Source organism: Vipera berus, assembly GCF_964194415.1.
Source record: "Vipera berus genome assembly, chromosome: 6".
Classification (NCBI taxonomy): Eukaryota; Metazoa; Chordata; class Lepidosauria; order Squamata; family Viperidae; genus Vipera; species Vipera berus.
This window is the reverse complement of record NC_138208.1, coordinates 20,679,238-20,697,927: the sequence shown is the minus strand read 5'-3', so window position 1 is coordinate 20,697,927 and position 18,690 is coordinate 20,679,238. Positions and strand designations below refer to the sequence as shown.

Here is an 18,690-nt window from a genome sequence, read left to right as displayed (position 1 = left end):
AGGGTGTCAGGCAGAGAATAAAGAAATTTTAATTCCATCAGTCTTAATTTATTTATGTATTTATTTATTTATATGTCAAATGGTACCACCCATCTCGCTCTCAGAGGAACTTAATATATGTGTTTTGACAAATCTCATGGATCCATTTCTAATATTTCATCTTGAGCGACACAAGTTGCCATCTTGAGACTCTCTCATCTTTTGAACAGGGAGCATGGTTTATTATATTCTGCGATGTTCTTCTTCACAGGGGCTCAGATGCAGGAGTAACTAAATAATCAGAACAGTGCCATACCTAGCTGAGCTTGGAAATGAGAAACCATGTTCAGATCTTAATTTTAATGTGAAGCTCCTAAGGTGGTTTTGGCAAACTTGCAGTCTTTATCCACACAAGCCATTTTAAAATGAGAAAAAAATAGAAAGTGAAGGATATAACTGTACATGTTGCATATTAATCATAACTGGAGTAAGCAGGCTATGTTTATAATACAGTACATATTATTGTAATGTTTCTTTGTCAGGAATTTTGAAATCATTTTATTTATTAGAATCTATTGAGTAGGCAGGATTAATTTGTAGATAGTAACTGTGTTACCATGTTTGAGAGTTCAAAACTCATCTAAGCAAATAGGGCTCTTCCATGTAAAAAGAGGGGGCAATGCTTCATCTTGGCAATATTTATATGAATCCATGAAGCAGAAAACTGAAAAGCTTTCTGAATTACCTCCTGCACTAAAGGCAGCAGCTACGATAAACTGAGAATTGCTGGGGCCAAAACAAAGACTTTGTGAATTGTTTTAGGGCTGATGAATTATCTTCCTCTTTAAGGTGCATGAAAAATTTAAGTATCAGATTTTTTTTGCACCTCAAGAGAAAGTTCACTCCAGTGAGCAAAATAACTGAACCAGAAAAGTCACAGATAGCTTATATATGAAATAAACCATAAAAATGTATTTAAAATTTGCAGCATATAGGCAAGGAATTGCATTGGCTTCCGGTTGCCCTTCGGGTGAGATTCAAGGTGCTGGTGATGACCTATAAAGCCCTAAATGGTGAGGGTCCGGGATATTTGAGGGAACACCTGCTGCCAGCATCAAGCTCCCTTCGTCCAGTGCGCTCCCACAGGGAGGGTCTTCTCAGGGTGCCGCCGGTTAAAGATTGCTGGCGGGTAACACCCAGGGGTAGGGCCTTCTCAGTGGGCGCGCCTGCCCTTTGGAACCAGCTGCCCGCGGAGCTTAGGACTGCCCCAGACCTCCGTTCATTCCGCCGGGACCTGAAGACCTGGCTCTTCGAGCTCTCTGGCCCAGGCTGAGAATTTTTTTAATTTTAATTTTAACTGGGTTTTTATTTTTCTCAGGGTTTCATTTAATCTTTTTTAATTTGTTTTAACTTTTGTATTGATTTTCTTTTAAATATCCTGTAAACCGCCCTGAGTCCTTCGGGAAAGGGCGGTATATAAATCTAAATAAATAAATAAATAAATAAGGAATACAGCTAAGTGTAGCGTGTGTATATGTGTGCATACATGTTTACCAGAGATTGGAGAAACATAAATGAATCTTGAAAGCAACATATTAGCAACAAAGTAAAATGTAAGCAAGGGTTATAAAACACAAGTGAACTACTATTTAATGCAGAGATGGCAAACCTTTTAGGCTTGGCAAGTGGAAAATTTCGAAAGACTTTGCTGGTGCGTCAACCCGAACAAAACAGAAACAATTCTCTATCTGTCCCCATCTAGGCCTCTTGTTGGTAGCACCAAGGTTGGGCCTGAGGTAGAGGTGATTGCTCCTATGCACCACTTACTTTCAGGCAGTGTTCGCTTTCTGTTGACAAGTGCAGCTTCTGCAGCCTCCCAAAACAGTGAGAAAGATATGCCCTATTCTTGCATGATTTTGGAGTCAGCAGAGGCCATGAATGTGATAGGTTCACCATCATTGATTTAATGCTTACTAAATCAAATTCAACAGGAATAATAAAGTAAATTTTTTGCATAACCTTAGAGGACACTGTAAGGCAATTTTAATAAGTACTGACCTCTGTTGTGGGGCACTTTTGATTCTTACTGAACTTATTTTCCTTCCCACTAATCTCACTGTATGGCATGCTCTAGGTACCCTTACTAAAACTGAATTATTATAACTCCAAGAAGGTGTCATTCTCTTTCATGGTGCCTGTCTTCTGGAGCAACTTTCTCTTGAGATCCAGATGGTCTAGTCTTGACTTGGTACATCATATTTATGATTATTGGAATTTTTATTCAGCCTCAATTTCTTTATTTGTGTTTTTGTAGGGAAGGGACCGGAATATTTTCTTCAGGTAGATGGTCTTGTTTTGGGGGATTGTGGAGGTCTTCAAGTCCAACCCGCTGCTCAATCAGGAGACTTTATATCTTTTCAGACAAATGGTTGTCTAGTCTCTTTTTGAAAGCCTCCAGTTGATGAAGCATCCATAACTTTTGAAGACAAGCTATTCCATTGGTTGATTGCTCTCACCATTAGGAAATTTCTCCTTAGTTTTAGGTTGCTTTTCTCCTTGGATAGTTTCTATCCATTGTTTCTTGTCTTGGCTTTTGGTGCTTTGGAAAAGAGTGTGACCCCCCCCCCATCTTTGTAGGAGTTCCTCAAATATTGGAATCATATCTCCCCATGGTCTTCTTTTCATTAGACTAGACATACCCAATTCCTGTAACCGTTCCTTGTATGTTTTAACCTCCAGCCCCCTAATCATTTTTGTTCCTCTTTTCTGCACTTTTTCCAGTGTCTCTACATATTTTTTCATATTGTTGTGACCAGAACAGGATACAGTATTTCAAGTGTGGTCTTACTAAGGCTTTATAAAGCAGTACTAGACCTTCACATGATATTGATTTCATCCCTTTATTAACGCAGCCTAGTATTGCGCTCGCTTTTTTGGCTGCCGCTGCACATTGTCAGCTCATATTTAAATGATTATGCACTAAGACTCCAAGATCCCTCTCGCAGTTATTGGCATTATATAGTTGGTTTTGCTTGCCTGAGTGAAAAACCTTACTTTTATCTACGTTGAATTTCATTTTATTAGAAAAGGCCCTGTGCTGAGGTCTGTCAAGATCTTTTTGGATTTTGAGATTGTCTTCTGGAGTGTTAAGTATTCCTGCCAGCTAAGTGTCATCTACAAATCTGATGAGTTCCCCTACTATTCCCTCACCTAGATCAGGGGTCCCCAACCCCCGGTCCATGGACTGGCACCGGTCCACAGCATGCCAGCAACCAGGCCACACAGACAAGCAAAGCCCCATCTGCAGGATGGAGGCAGTACCCGAAACCTCACCCTCTCTGGTGCATTGAAAAACCTTTCTCCATGGCACCGGTCCCTGGTGCCCAAAAGGTTGGGGACCTCTGATCTAGATGGTTGATGAAGATGTTGAACTGTAGATGTCTGTGTGCATTATTCTTGGAAACTGTCTGGAAACATCTCTTCAGTTTTGTTGGCAAGATATCAATTTGCCTCTTTCCTAGGGCTGAGAGAGACTGACTGAACCAAGGTCATCCAGCTGACTTTGTGTCTAAGGCAGGACTAAAATTCATGGTCTCCCAGTTTCTAGCCTGATTCCTTAACCACCACACCAGACTGACTCTCTTGTTAGAGAGTCTAGTACAGGGGTAGGCAACCTTGGCTCTTTTATGACTTGTGGACTTCAACTCTTGGAGAAGATGGCGGACGTGCGGGCGGATCTGTTCGAGTGAGCTCTGCAAGTCTTAGAAAAATAGGTGTCCTAGGAGCCCCCCAGGGGTGTTTACACCCTCTGGGTTGGGGGGATAGTGAGCGCAATAGTTTAGGCAGCTGAAGGATGAAGGTTTTGGACTCCGTTAGCTGCCAGCCCTACCCTTTTTTCAACTGGATGTTGGGGGCGCCTACCTGCTCCCTCGGGCGTTTTTCGGGCCGTTTTCGCGGGCCTGGTGGTTGCGGCGGCCGGCGGCTTCGGCGGCGGCGTCCTCGGCGATGGCGGACCCGGCGTTCACGGGAGGTCCCTGGCTGCTGGCGGCCTTGGTGGCCTTGGCGGAGGCGTTTCGGGCCGTTCCGGGCCGCTTCTGTGGCCGGATTGGTCTTTCGCGGCTCTCCCTCGGCTGTGGCGGCGGCGGCGTTGCTGGTTCGTTCCGGGGACGACGGGGACGGCGTCGGCGGCGGCGGCGTTCTCCGGGGCCGTTCTGGGCCCGCCTTTCCATCGGCCATTTGCTGGGTGTCCTCGGCGGTTGCGGAGCCGGCCTTCGGATGGTCCCTCGCTTCTGGCGGCTTCGGTGGAGGCGTTTCGGGCCGTTCGGGCCGCTTCTGTGGTCGGCCTGGTCTCCCTCGGCTGTGGCGGCGGCGGCGTTCCTGGCTCGCTTGGATGGCGACGGGGATGGCGGCGGCGGCGGCGTTGTGCCGGGGCCGCTTTAGGCCTCCCTTTCCATCGAATGTTTACTCTCGGCTCCATCAGCGTCCTGGCGGCGGCAGCAATGGCGGTGGCGTCTGCAGCAATGCTCCGGTGGTGGCGGTCGCCCTGGCGGCTCAGCGGCGACGCTGTAATCAACTTATTGTTTCCTCTGCTTGCTTTGTTCCTTCTGGATGGCCTGGTACTCTTACTGCTGTTGGTGGCCCCGAGGGTTCCTGGGCTAGCCGGTTAATGCCGGTGGATCCCAGTGGAGCCCAGTGGTCCCTTGAAAGATTTATGTTTCCCGTGACACCAGTTGTGACTCTGGTTGGTGCCATTGGATTTGTGGACCTAAAAGAATTAGATAACTTGGAAGACCCCAATGACTGCAGAATTGGCCATGATAAACTTTTTCGAAGGACAGAGCAGCGGAGGATTTGGCCACCTAGTAGTTCAGACTTTGATGATGTACTATATTATTTTATCCCTGCCTTGGACTGTTCTCTATTGCCATTCACATATCGGCCCCAAAGGTTTCAGAGTTCCCTGGGTACTGGCCACAGTGAGAGGGTGGCCTGAACTTACATCTGCTGCCCCTAGAGGTGAGAGCTCTAGGGGACATGCTGTACCCAGGATGGATATTTCGGACTATTCCCCCCTGGTATAGGCTTTCCAACTGTCGTGAGAGGGCGGTGGTTGGCCTATCTTGGGGGACACCCAGCTGAGTGGCAGTGGCTGGGTGGAGGCTCGGGACATCTACTTGCTCTCTGTTTGGTTCCTCCTTAAATCAATTGATTATGGACTGCCTATATCTGGACTGCTTTATGCCTTGTTTGAGGTACTCCTCTACAGACTTGCTCGCCCTCAGGGGTGCTCCCCCCTCCTGGAGGCGGCCCGCCTTTCCGGCCGAGTATAATCTCGAGGAAGGTCCCATTTATTGGGATCCTGAGAGATGGCCGGGCACGGTTACGGACCTCCGACGTAGACCCAACAGGAGGTCTTTGATTTGTTTTTTGTCAAAATTTTTTTGGGGGTTAGGGAGGAGGGAGGGTTCTTTTCTTGGTTGTTTGGACGAGGGGGGCAGTCCATCTACCGTTGTTCAGGCTAGTGCTGAGGCTGATCGCGATGGGGAGGAGCGGGGGTTGGCTGCTTCTGGGGCTCCAGGGCCAGTCGTGGGATTGCCTATTCCCACGACGATAGGGAATGGCAGCAGGTGTAGGAACAGAGGGCCGTATCGGTCTCAGGGAAGGCCTCTCCGCTGCTTACAAGCGGTGAGGCACTCCGACCCTCTGGTTCCGCCCCGAGGTCCCGGGAGTGAGGATGTGCAGCCTCCTGAGCTCCGGCTGGTGTATTTGAATGCCAGGTCGGTCGTTAATAAGGCTCCTCTCGTTCGAGACTTGGTCGAGGGTGAGCAGGCTGACCTGGCTTGCATCTCGGAGACCTGGTTGGGCCCAGAGGGCGGTGTTCCTCTGGTTGATCTTTGCCCACCAGGTTTCCGGGTGCTGCACCGGCCTCGGGCTCAGGGTAGGGGTGGGGGAGTGGCTGTTGTTGTGAGGGAGACCTTGTGTCCGCGGGAGGCCACCGTTCCCCAGACAGTCGGGTGTGAGTCTCTCTTTTTGAGATGCGGCCCTGGTGCGCAGTTGGGCTTGCTGCTGGTGTACCTTTCGCCTAGTCACGCAGCAGCAGCCCTGCCTGAGCTGCTTGATGTCCTCTCGGGGCTGGTGGTTGAGTTCCCGAAACTTATAGTTTTGGGGGACTTCAACCTACCATCGCTGGGAGGATCATCTGAGTTAGCTCGGGAGTTCATGGCTTCCATGGCGGCCATGGACCTGACGCAAGTAATTACGGGACCGACTCATGAAGGAGGCCACACCCTTGACCTTGTTTTCTTGTCTGGACGGTGGTTAGATGATCTTGGTGGGGGCTCTCCAATTATTATGCCCCTGTCATGGACCGATCATCATCTCCTGCGGCTGGTCTTCCGTTTTGCCACCCCCCGCCGTGGGTGTTTGGAACCACTCAAATGGTACCGCCCCAGACGCTTAATGGATCCCCAAAGGTTCCAGGCGGCGCTGGGGTCCCCACCTGCCTCCCTCACTCACAGCTCGGCCGAGACCCTAGTGGAGGCCTGGGAAAGGACGGCCACTGAGGCCCTTGACCGAGTTGTACCCTTGCGGCCCCTGACCCGGTGCAGATCCCGTCGGGCTCCATGGTTTTCTGCGGAGCTCCGGGAGATGAAGCGTCGGAGACGGGGCCTAGAGAGCGGTTGGAGGTCCACCCGATCTGAACCCGACCGATTGCGACTAAGAGCCTATATTAGGTCTTATCTCGCTGCAATTAGGGAGGCGAGGTCTAACCACTTCGCCACCCTTATTGCGTCCGCAGATAATCGCCCGGCCGCCCTGTTTAGGGTGACTCGCTCCCTCCTAAATCAGGAGGTGAGGGAGGATCCCTTGCAGGGACGTGCCGAGGAGTTTAACCAACATCTGTCGGACAAAATCGCTCGGATTCGGACCGGTTTGGACTCTGACTGGGCAGAGTCTGACGATCAGGACACGGGTGGTCTTGTCGATACCATCTGGGAGGAGTTTGATTCTGTAACTCCGGAGGAAGTGGACAGGATCATGGGGAGGCTGAGCGCCACCACATGTTTACTGGACCCGTGCCCTTCCTGGCTGGTTTATGCAGCCCGGGAGAGGACACGCAGCTGGTTCCAGGCAGTTATATCGGCCTCTTTGAGTGAGGGTATCTTCCCCGCCGTCTTGAAGGAGGCGGTGGTGAGGCCTCTCCTCAAGAAGCCTGTCCTGGACCCGGCTGTATTGAACAACTTTCGTCCTGTCTCCAACCTTCGCTTTCTTGCGAAGGTTGTTGAGAGTGTGGTGGCGCATCAGCTCCCTTTGGTCCTGGATGAAGCGGATTATCTAGACCCGTACCAATCGGGTTTCAGGCCCGGGTACAGCACGGAGACGGCATTGGTCGCGCTGGTGAATGATCTCTGGAGGGCTCGGGACAGGGGGCATTCCTCTGTCCTAGTCCTATTAGACCTCTCGGCGGCTTTCGATACCATCGACCATGGTATCTTGCTGCGGCGTCTCAGGGGATTGGGAGTGGGAGGCACAGTTTTACAGTGGTTCTCCTCCTATCTCTTGGGACGTTCGCAGTCGGTGTTGGCAGGGGGGCAGAGGTCGACCGCGAGGTCTCTCATTTGTGGAGTTCCTCAGGGGTCGGTCCTCTCGCCTCTCCTGTTCAACATCTACATGAAGCCGCTGGGTGAGATCATTCGTGGCTTTGGAGTTGGGTATCATCAGTACGCTGATGATACCCAACTTTTCTTTTCGACCCCAAACCACCCCAGTGATGCCCTCAACGTGATGTCCCGTTGCCTGGAGGCGGTTCGGGTCTGGATGGGGAGGAACAGACTCCAACTCAACCCCGACAAGACTGAGTGGCTTTGCATACCTTCGTCCCGGGTTTATTCGGACATTCCACCTCTAGTTATGGGGGGTGAACTATTACCCCCCGTAGATAGGGCTCGCAACTTGGGGGTCCTCCTAGATTCACGGCTCACTTTGGAAGACCATATAGGAGCCGTGACTAGGGGGGCCTTCGCACAGGTTCGCCTGGTGCGTCAGTTGCGGCCCTATCTTAGCCGGGACGATTTATGCACGGTCACTCATGCGCTCGTGTCCTCTCGTCTGGACTACTGCAACGCTCTCTACATGGGGCTGCCCTTGAGGACTACTCGGAAGCTCCAACTGGTACAGAATGCAGCCGCGAGAGTGGTGTTGGGAGCCTCCCGATACTCCCACGTTACGCCTCTGCTCCGTGAGCTGCATTGGTTGCCAGTTGTCTTCCGGGTGAGATTCAAGGTACTGGTAACGGTATTTAAAGCACTCCATGGCATGGGGCCGGAGTACCTCAGGGAACATCTGCTGCCGGCATCAAGCTCCCTGCGCCCTGTGCGTTCCCACAGAGAGGGCCTCCTCAGGGTGCCACCGATCAGAGAATGCCGATTGGTGGCCCCCAGGGGGAGATCCTTCTCTGTGGGCGCTCCGGAGCTGTGGAATCAGCTACCGGTTGAGCTCCGGATGGCGCCCGATCTTCGCTCCTTTCGTCGCGATCTCAAGACATTTCTGTTTGTACAAGCCGGCCTAGCCTGAGGGGGAGTGTTGGGGTTATTTTATTTTTCGTTTTTTAACTTTTCTGGGGGTTTTTAGTGTTGTATTTATATTGTTTTTAACTAGGGCAATTTGTTTAATCTTATTTTAATGTTTGTATTCGCTATTTTATTCTGCCCTGTGAACCGCCCTGAGTCCTCAGGGAGAAGGGCGGTATATAAATGTTATTAAATTAAATTAAATTAAATTAAATTAACTCCTAGAATTCCTGAGTCAGTATGGCTCGTTCAGGAATTCTGGATACTGAAGTCCACAAGTCATAAAAGAGCCAAAGTTGCCTACTCCTGGTCTAGTAAATTAAATAAATTAAAAAATAAATCTTCCCGCAAGTAATGAAAAGCGTATTTGTATATTCCAAGCAATATTTATTATCGGCAAAGTTTAAATCCTTGATTCAATGTAGATCCAATAAATCTCTGAACTTAGTAGATACTCTTACTTGAGAGATTTCCCTATGATTTCCAGAACTCTGCACATTGTTTTACAACATGCAGCTTGAAAAGACACACGTCAGTGTAACCAGTTGTAAAGCTAACCAAGCATTTACAACTTTAAGATTACAGGGTATGACCAAGGTTATAACTGAGGGTAAATATCAACAAATCTCTTTTAAACAAAGCATCTGCCTTTGTGGTTATTCTTAGATTGAAGATTTACCATATTATCTTTTATATTAGTCATAATACTTATCAAATCTCAAAGAAATAAATTGAAAAAGGTAGACAATTGTCAGCTAAATTCAGATGCAGTAAAAAGATGCTTTCTTTTATCTGATTTTAATAAAATCATATCAGAGTATAACTCTATTTCCAGAAAAAAAATCAACAAAAATTTACTAAATCATGTGCAGCCAGTATTGAATTAAGGCGTATTTTTATTTTTTAAAGCTGTTTAAAGCTGTTTTTGTAATGTTAATAGCTATAATAGTCAGTGACTATACACATTTAATAAATAAACTTAAACAACTTTCCATTTTTTATGGTTTCTCACTGAGTCTATGACTTTTCCTACTATAACCAATCCTCAACATTTCCTTTCTTCTGTTTTTATTATGGCACAGCTAGCTATGTGCCATGTGCCAGTCTTGCATGTCTATGAAATTAGTATTCTCTAATAGCAAATGGAGTTTTGGTTGCTTCTGAATGTTCTGTACTGTAGGCTGTTGCTAGTGTGTACACTAATCTAGTTTATTGATTGTTAATTAGAGCTCAGGTAAAAATAGCTGGGCTTCAAATAATTACTGACCTAAGAAGACATTGGAACAATATAAGCAGGCTTCCAAAACATAGAATAACCAGTGAAAGGTGAAGAGATCTACAAGAAGACCAGGGTTGATAATATGGAAAAAATAATTTAATTCATTTTAACCAAAGCTTATAACAGGGCTGTAATGTGCAATAGTTCACTACTACCTTCCCAAATCAAAAATATGGCTTTAAGATATTTAATTTAATTAAACTCATTATCAATTAAAAATTAATGTCTATAAACAAAGAGTATGACTCTAAAGCCCCAAACCAGTTATTCTGTCAAGTTTAGTAGATAACCAGGAGCTCACTTAATAAATTTCCTGGATTTGTTGGAAACTCGAACATGAATGCAAAAACACAGATATTATCTGACTTCCAGGTATACTATTTTCAATGTGTGTTTTACATTCATGATTCACTATTAGAATATGCAAAATTTATTTATAGCATGTACATTTAAATAACTCAGAAGATGATGGGTTGAGCAGAAACAGTAGAAATCAAAATAAAGTGGGCTGTAGAGAAGTACTGGATTGCATAAATTCATTTTCTAGTTAAAGGGGTCCTTTGATTTCAACAGTATTATTCTTTTCTATGTCTGCAATTTAAATGCCAAACTATGCACATGTAAATCTCAGTCATTGAAGCAAAAGAAATTCAGGATTGTAAAGTACATATTTGCATGTGCCTTTGTCCTGTGGTCATTTTTTCTGTATGACTTTTTCACATGGGACACTCATGTTGGTAAAGCATTTGGGGACAGAAATTGTGGGAGGATTATATAATACAGAACAGGCAAAAAAAAATTGCAGTTCTTCTCACTAAGTGGTGCCTTTCTTTAATTGACTTGTATGATCAGGGAAGATTCATGCTTAAATACGTATCTTCTATCTGGTTTTGCCCTAACTCTTAGCACAGAAGAAAGGGCTGAAAAATGAAAAATTGCATGCCACCTTCATTTTATTTCTTTTAGGAATTAATTAAATAGCTATGAAAGCATTAACCTTTTATGACAGAATTTCTCAAACCACCTTTAAAAAGGAATAGTGTTAATGGATGCACTTTAATAGTCTAGGAAAAAAATAAGTTCTGTTTTAATTAAAATGTGAGAAGATATGGTTTTCTCCAGTGGCTTCCATGATTAGTCACCAGATTAACTGAATGCCAATTATTCCAGAATTCATCGTTTTTATTTTCGCTTAATAGGCAGTGTTTCCCACTTCCTTTTCTTTCAGTGGTTTTGCAGATAATCAGTTGGGCCTCCTATGAGAGATGCAAGGAGTTGCTTGTTTTTCTTTCATGGAACCAGGAAGCAAATTAGCAATGATGAAATGCAGAATGCAAATGGCAGAACTTCACTTACTAAAAACAAAGAATGATTGCCATTGATGGAGGTTCTGGGTCCATGTTTTCTTTACTGTAACATTCTGCTAAGTTTCCCTTCTGTGTTTTTTTTTTCTTTTTGTCAGTAATGGGAAAATACCAACAGGGATGAATTATGTCACAGACTTAACTTTGCTATATATTACAAAAGACGAGAACCTGGAAGACAATTTCTGTGACAACCTTTGATTACCTTTTTAATATTCAGAGTCTTTCACCTTAAATCGAACTAAGATTTTGTTTTGTTTTCAAAGTATGTATTATAAACATGTGAACAGAATGTGGGCAAAAAAATATTTTCTTTTGCAAATTTCAGATTTCACTTAAAAGTAATTTTGTGATATTTCCTCAGAGGGTTTTTTTCCCCATTAACAAAACCATATTGTGTTCTGTATTAATATGACTTTAGACCAGGGGTGTCAAACTTGCAATGTCACGTGACCTGTCATGAAATATTGCAACTTTTTTGCCATTGTCGGCAATGGGGTGGGCACGGTTTCACATGATGACACCCCTACTTTAGACTATGAGTTTGACATTATGAACTATAACTCTACATAGACTGTATCATTTTCTATCTCCCAGCCTTTTTTCTGAGTTATTTTATACAGTTTTCTATCCTGGGTATGTTTTCATTGTTTTTAAAATTGTAAATCTCTACCAGGTTTGTATTAGACAAGGATATTATAAAGTTATCAATTAATCAAAATGGGCTGCCTGTTACTGGAAAGTAATTTTAAAAATCTCTGGGCTGAGAAGATAATATCTTGCTCCTGCCTCAGATTTATTTGATTATGTACTGCTTTCATACAGTACAACAGTGATTTGATTTTTGCCCAACTGGTTAAGATAAAAAGACTAAATGGTTTAAAAGTGGCAAATCTAGTGACCGTGTTATGAAATAGCCACTCGTAGATTTAATTAAGGTTTTGATGAATATGCCAACCTCCAGGCTGCATCCAGGTGCAAAACCATGTCCTCTTCCCTCCCCCCTTTCCATGGCCACTCCCAGCATCAATCCGCAGAGCTGGAAAGGTTGGGGACCGCTGCCTTACAGTTTAGATTTTTGGTATTTTTCAGATTTACAAATTGTTCCTTTTTTAAAGATTTGTTTTGTTTTATTTTAGGAATTCATAATATAAACTTTTTTAAAATTTTACTCATTAGGTACCACAGAGAAATGGCTATATGGATATGGATATTGAGCATCCTGAGCTACTCTTGTGTTTCTCATGCATTAAGGTCAAAGAAATGGGATATGTACCAGAGTAAGACGGAACTTAGTCACCTAACAGTGAACCACAATACAGGGACAGTCTACTTAGGAGCAGTAAATGCCCTGCATCAACTCACAAAAGACTTGAAACCCTCAATAGTTGAAATAATCACCGGGCCATATTTGGATAACAAAAAATGCACACCTCCCATTGAAGAAAGCCAGTGCTCTGACAAACAAATGACGGACAATTACAACAAATTACTGCTGGTGGACACGCAGGAGAAAAGAATAGTAGTCTGTGGGAGTCTATTTAGGGGCATATGCTCTATAAGAGAGCTTGAAAATATTTCCAACAGGACTTACTATGAGACCGGCAGCGGAGAGAAATCGTTTGTTGCAAGCAATGATGAGAATGTAGCCACGGTTGGGCTGATCACCTCTTTGAAAAAAGGCCGAATGATGTTTGTGGGGAAGGGCAATGGGGCAAATGACAACGGGGTCATAATCAGCACTCGACAGCTTTTCAATGGAGATGGGAGAGAGATTTTTGAATTGTATGCTGATCCTGCTGCTATTAAATCAGCATATCCTTACTCAAGCTCACAGCAGTTCCTCTACATCTTTGAAGACAATAAATTTGTTTATTTTATTTTCAATCAGAATGAGAGGCAGGCCACTATAAACAGGACACTTATTGGGCGGCTCTGCAAAGAAGATGAACATTATCATTCCTATTTTGAAATGGACTTGGAATGTAAAGATGACACTGGCCCTTTTAATCAAAGCAATGCAATCTATGCTTCTGTCCATGGGGAACACCCAACACATAATCTAGCATCATCAGAGCAAGCTTTTGAGGCCTCACCACAGGACAAACTGATCATTGGCCTTTTCAGGAGAATGGAAAAAGACTCCTTGGTGTCTGCCATGTGTGTTTATAACTTGAGTGATATCAACAAAAAAATGGAAGAAAACAGGGAAAAATGTTATACAAAGGATACACGCAATGTATTTTACAAACCATTCAGAACAGAAAATGCTCCATGCAAAACTACATCGCACCAGGTGAGTTGAAATAATGAAGTTGCTGTGGAAATGAGCATTTATCTAATATTTCCCCTTCATAACATAAAACTCCAAGACTCAAACATCATTAGTAAGCCCAAATGTTACCATCCAGAGATATACCTGCATAATATTTATAAGGTCTTCTTTTCTCTCAGGCAGTATTGGATCACTATTTCATATGAAAAACAACTATATCAAACTGCATTTCAGTTATGTTTTTATGCTGTTCATTCAAGAGTTTCAAACAGGCACAATTCAGTCAAATCTAAGCAAGTCTATGAATATATTTCATTAAAATATTCCAGTTTAAAAGTGCTTTCTGTTGGCTGGATTATGCCTTCATGGTTTCTGTATCAAGGGACAGTAAATAGGTTTTTTTTTAATAGGAGAAAAAAGGCTGATTATATTAATGGCAGTGTATCAGCAACATTAGAGCATCTGAGGAAACATTGCAGGTCCTGCATGTGTGGAACAATTTTTTTCTAGAGGACATACTAACATTGTTGAACATATGCCGTTTTGTAATCCATTGATCCGTTCACAACTTACTTAGATGTCATAGTGCGCAACTTTTCTATTTTTCAGAAACACTTAAATTTTCAGATCAATCCTACTTTCAGGGTTTCAGGGTTAATATTTGTTTGAATTTATGATTTTCTGATTCATGTATCCCTTCTTAGAATTCAAGTGTAACGTTTCCATGTGGCTCTGAACATTTACCATATCCTTTGGGAAGCAAAGAAGGAATTTCTGCAGAACCTGTGTTCAAAAAGGAAGGCATAAATTTAACAGCAGTGAACTTTGCTGTGGAGAATGGGAAGACTGTAGTATTTGTTGGAACATCAGATGGCAGAATTCTGAAGGTAATTTCTTATGTATCTTAATGCTAAAAATTAGGTGAGATAGAATACTAAAATTATAGCCATCAGAAATCAGCTATAGACATAAAGTTATTCCAAGTGATTGTTTGATTTTTAAATAAAATAAATGAAGCTAAAAGCATTTGAAGGATAACTTCTGATAAAAATGACCATTTTTCACACTTTTCACACTGCAGCATCCCCATGATCACATGATCAGAATTCATGTGCTTGGCAACTAGTTCATATTTATGATGATTGCTGTGCCCTGGAGTCATGTGATCACCTTTTCCGATCCTTTGATGAGTAAAATCAATGGGGAAGCTAGATTCACTTTACAACCATGTTACTAACTTAACAACTTCAGTGATTCACTTAACGGTGGCAAGAAAGGTCATAAAATGGGGCAAAGCTCACTTAACAACAGTCTTGTTTAGCAACAAAAATTTTGGGCTCAGTCATGGTTGCAAGTCAAGGACCATCTGTATAGTGTTTAAGAGATGATGGCAGTGATATATAACTCGAAAATGAGCTCCTCCCTCAATCATGACTGTGCTTAAAGTTCATAAATTCATAATTCAAGAATATAGGTAATCTGTGCATAACAATCCTAATTGGTACCAGAATTTCTGTCACAAAGTGGTTGGTAGCTAGCATACGATGTGATTGCATTGCCTAGCAGCAGTAGTTAGGCAAGGACCTTATGCTCCTCCTCTCATGCTGCTGATATCTCCACTTCAACTTCCTGGCCAACTCCCCACCATCTCTGCCCTTTTGGCTGCCTTGCATCTGCTGATTTCTCTTATGCCCGCCACCACCCACCATCCCTAGCTGATCTTTGGGACGGAGAAGACAGCAAAGATCACCTGGGGGTGGTGGGAAGGAAACAGCAGCAGTGTGCAGAGTGGCTAAAAGATAGGGAAGGGAGAAAATGGGTGGGTGGGGGAGTTGAAATGCACACCGCACTCATAAATGCAAGTGGGCTGCTAGGTATCCAAATTTTGATCATGTGACTATGGAACACTGTAACTTCAGGGATCAACCATAACTAGCCATTTGTTTAGTGCTATCATAATATCGAACAGTCACTGAATGAATGGTCGTTAAGTCAAGATTCCCTGTAATAAGCTTGTAAGCTTATAAGCTTGTAAGCCGCCCTGAGTTTTCAGAGAAGGGCGGGATATAAATGGAATTAAAATAAAAAAATAAATAAAAAATAATAGAAATATAGTTTTCAGTCTAAAATCATTACAAACTCAACCTTCAAAGATAACCTTCCCCAAAAGACAATGATCTATCAGTTTATTAGCTAAATATATTTGATTATGTTTTGAAGATTTAAAAAAAAACTTCTAAAATATTTCTCTTGACTTTTGGCAGGAAGATTTGGGAAGGTTTTTAGAATTGGGACAGGTATAGTAAGCTTCTAAAGAACTTAAATTAGACATTGAGCCTTAAAAGATCCCTGAAATTTTTTTTAAAAAAGAGGGTGAGGGCATTACAACTTTTTTTGAAATTTTTTTTGGAAGACATAAAAGGGTCACATAGCAAGAAATGGGCTGGTGACATAGGAAGAATAAGTGATGGCAGGTGGACCAAGGCAGTCATAGAATGATCCCACTTGATAAAAAGCGTCCATGAAAGAGACCTAAAACAAGATGGACCGATGACACCAGCAAGTATTGTGGGTCCATTTGGCAAAAGAAAGTTCAGGGCCATATTGGTTGGAAACAGGCTAAAGAGGATAGACAATGGCTAAAATAATGGTGATGAAAAGGGTCACAGCAAGGCTGCATTCTAGCCAGGAATTCAATGTTGTCATTTCATTTATGGATTAATGAAGTGCATATACCAAACTAGTCATGGCTTTATTCAATAGACTCTGGTTAAATCAGAGCCTAATGCAGTAGTGAATGAGATCTAAATCATAGGTTTTCATTTTCTCTTCTCCCCTTAGATTCTTGACATCTGTTCAGTGGCATTGCCAATATGAGCAAACTAATTTATGTTCATTACATTTGGCCTATTAACCAGGATTAGAAATATGCTTAAATATTATTTCCATTTTAGTAGCTGTGCTTCCTGCAACAAAAACAGCCTTTTGGCATCTTAAAGACTACAACAGCTGTTATTGGGAAAGCATTTGATCATAGTGTTCAGTGATGGTCAAAAAGCAGCAGAAAATATCTACAGTGTATTTTAATGAACTGTTTTCTGGAGTGACATAGACACATTTTTACATTTATAAGTTGAGTTCCATTTCAGCCTGGCAAGCAAACCATCAGTTTATCACAGTTGCTTACAAGTTTGTATTGTAATGATTTAAGAAATACAGGATGAGAGAAGAGGAAAGGAGCATCAGTCCAAAGTCCATATCCAATTACCAAATAATTTTTAACCAAATATTAATGTCCCCCATTATATGCATGTGTCTGAATAAATCCTTGGGACATCAGTTAGTCTCCTTTCCCTTCTATTCCTATAGTTGAATGAGAGACTTAAAGTTTAATTCTACTTTCAACGTGTCTTGATGTGTCTTTGTATAAGAATCAGAGAAGGGATTTAATTTTAGCTGCTGATCAAGATTTCAGCAGCAGGTTTGTTTAATAAATCATGGGGTTTCCTTAAATCTATGATATTTCTTATTCAACAATCAAATTTTAAATGCAGATAAATTAATGTTTCTTTCTTTAAAAAGAGAAGATCATGACGGCTTAACGTTTCAGTCAAGTTCATTTAAGATTAGGCACATGTCTAAATCATGGTTCCAGAATTACATGCCATAAACTCTCATGTTGATAAAGTTGTTTGGTTCTAACACTTTAATAGATATCTGCTATAAGAAAAATGGATCATGAATTATATTGGGAAGTTGTTTGATAATATATTGACTTGCCATTTTAAAACTCGGAACATACTTGCTTCATAATACATCACAAAAATGGCAAATCAAACTTTCAGTTTGTCCTGGGAATAAAAATATTTTAAGTTACCAATACCATTTAAATAAAAACATATTTTCGTATTGCTTAAAATTATTTAATGAGGTTATTTTAACTAATAAAAGGTGTATATCTAAATACATTTTAAGTGAATAACCACCATTCTAATTTCACTGAAAACAGATAAAAATACCATATCTAATCTGCATTTCAGGTAGCTTTGTCAAATCCTGCAAAGGAATATGCTGGCATTCTTATTGAAAAAAATAAGCCTATAAAAAGGGATCTTCTTCTGGATACTCTCCATGAGAACTTATATGTGATGACGACAGATAAGGTACAAAATCTTTGGTATAATAATGAGATCATAAAAATATGTTAAATGTGTATTTCTGCATCATAAGGCCTATCTGTAGGACTATTTAATTTTACTTCCTTACTGGCATGAGGAGAAGGTTACGTTTTCTTCATTCTTGAATAATGTCAGATGTTTGGGGAAATGTATTAAGACATTTAGGTAAAGGTAAAGGTTCCCCCGCACGTGCGTGCTAGTCGTTTCCAACTCTCTGTTTCAAAGCCGAAGAGCCATTGCTTGTCCGAGGACGTCTCCGTGGTCATGTGGCCGGCATGACTAGACGCCAAAGGCGCACAGAACGCTGTTACCTTCCCACCATAGTGGTCCCTATTTTTCTACTTGCATTTTTACGTGCTTTCAAACTGCTAGGTTGGCAGAAGCTGGGACGAGTAACAGGCGCTCACTCTGTTACGCGGCACTCGAGGGAATATGACTGTTATATTCAGAGAGAGAGCTTTTTCCATATTTTGTTTCCACAACTAACATTAATAGCTCTCCTTTAATTCACATACACAGCATCTATTTCTAACATAACATTTGTTTTGACCTTAATTCAAACCCATTATGAAAACAACTGGACCACAAGGCTCAGTTGCCAATAATTGTAGTGATTTATTGTAGCTGGGAAGTACCATTCAAAGATGGTGTGCATCTTGGAGCATAGTTAAGGTAGCAACAATAAGGTAGCAACAATGATGCAATATTTAGTACAAAATTTATTATTAAGATTTATCATAATGTTTGACACAACTATATAGGAAAACAGACAATACAGGTAGATAGGTAGGAAGCCAGTATGTATCATCTAGAGCATGGGTGTCAAACTGCTGACCAGCGGGCCGGATGCATCATCCGGAAGCCGCACCCACCCCATTGCCGGCAATGGCAAAACTGTCCCGATACATTGCGCAATGTCACATGACATTGCGAGTTTGACATGTCTGATCTAGAGAAACTATTAGATTTTTTTTTAGCTCCTGCTATATCATTCCTGTTAATATTGTGGAAACCATGGAGCAGCTAGACGCTTGAATCAACTTTC

At 42.5% G+C, this 18,690-nt stretch overlaps 1 protein-coding gene across 3 annotated transcripts in view; it reads left to right on the top strand.

Annotated features, from left to right (window-relative positions):
- PLXNB2 (plexin B2) overlaps nt 1-18,690 on the top strand; it is a 394,275-nt gene that overhangs the window by 255,260 nt on the left and 120,325 nt on the right. For all 3 annotated transcript variants that reach the window (XM_081330942.1, XM_081330943.1, XM_081330941.1), the window contains 3 exons: nt 12,372-13,488; nt 14,172-14,354; nt 17,508-17,630. In XM_081330942.1, the coding sequence (XP_081187068.1) occupies nt 12,372-13,488; nt 14,172-14,354; nt 17,508-17,630 (1,423 nt within the window). The remainder of the gene's footprint in view (nt 1-12,371; nt 13,489-14,171; nt 14,355-17,507; nt 17,631-18,690) is intronic.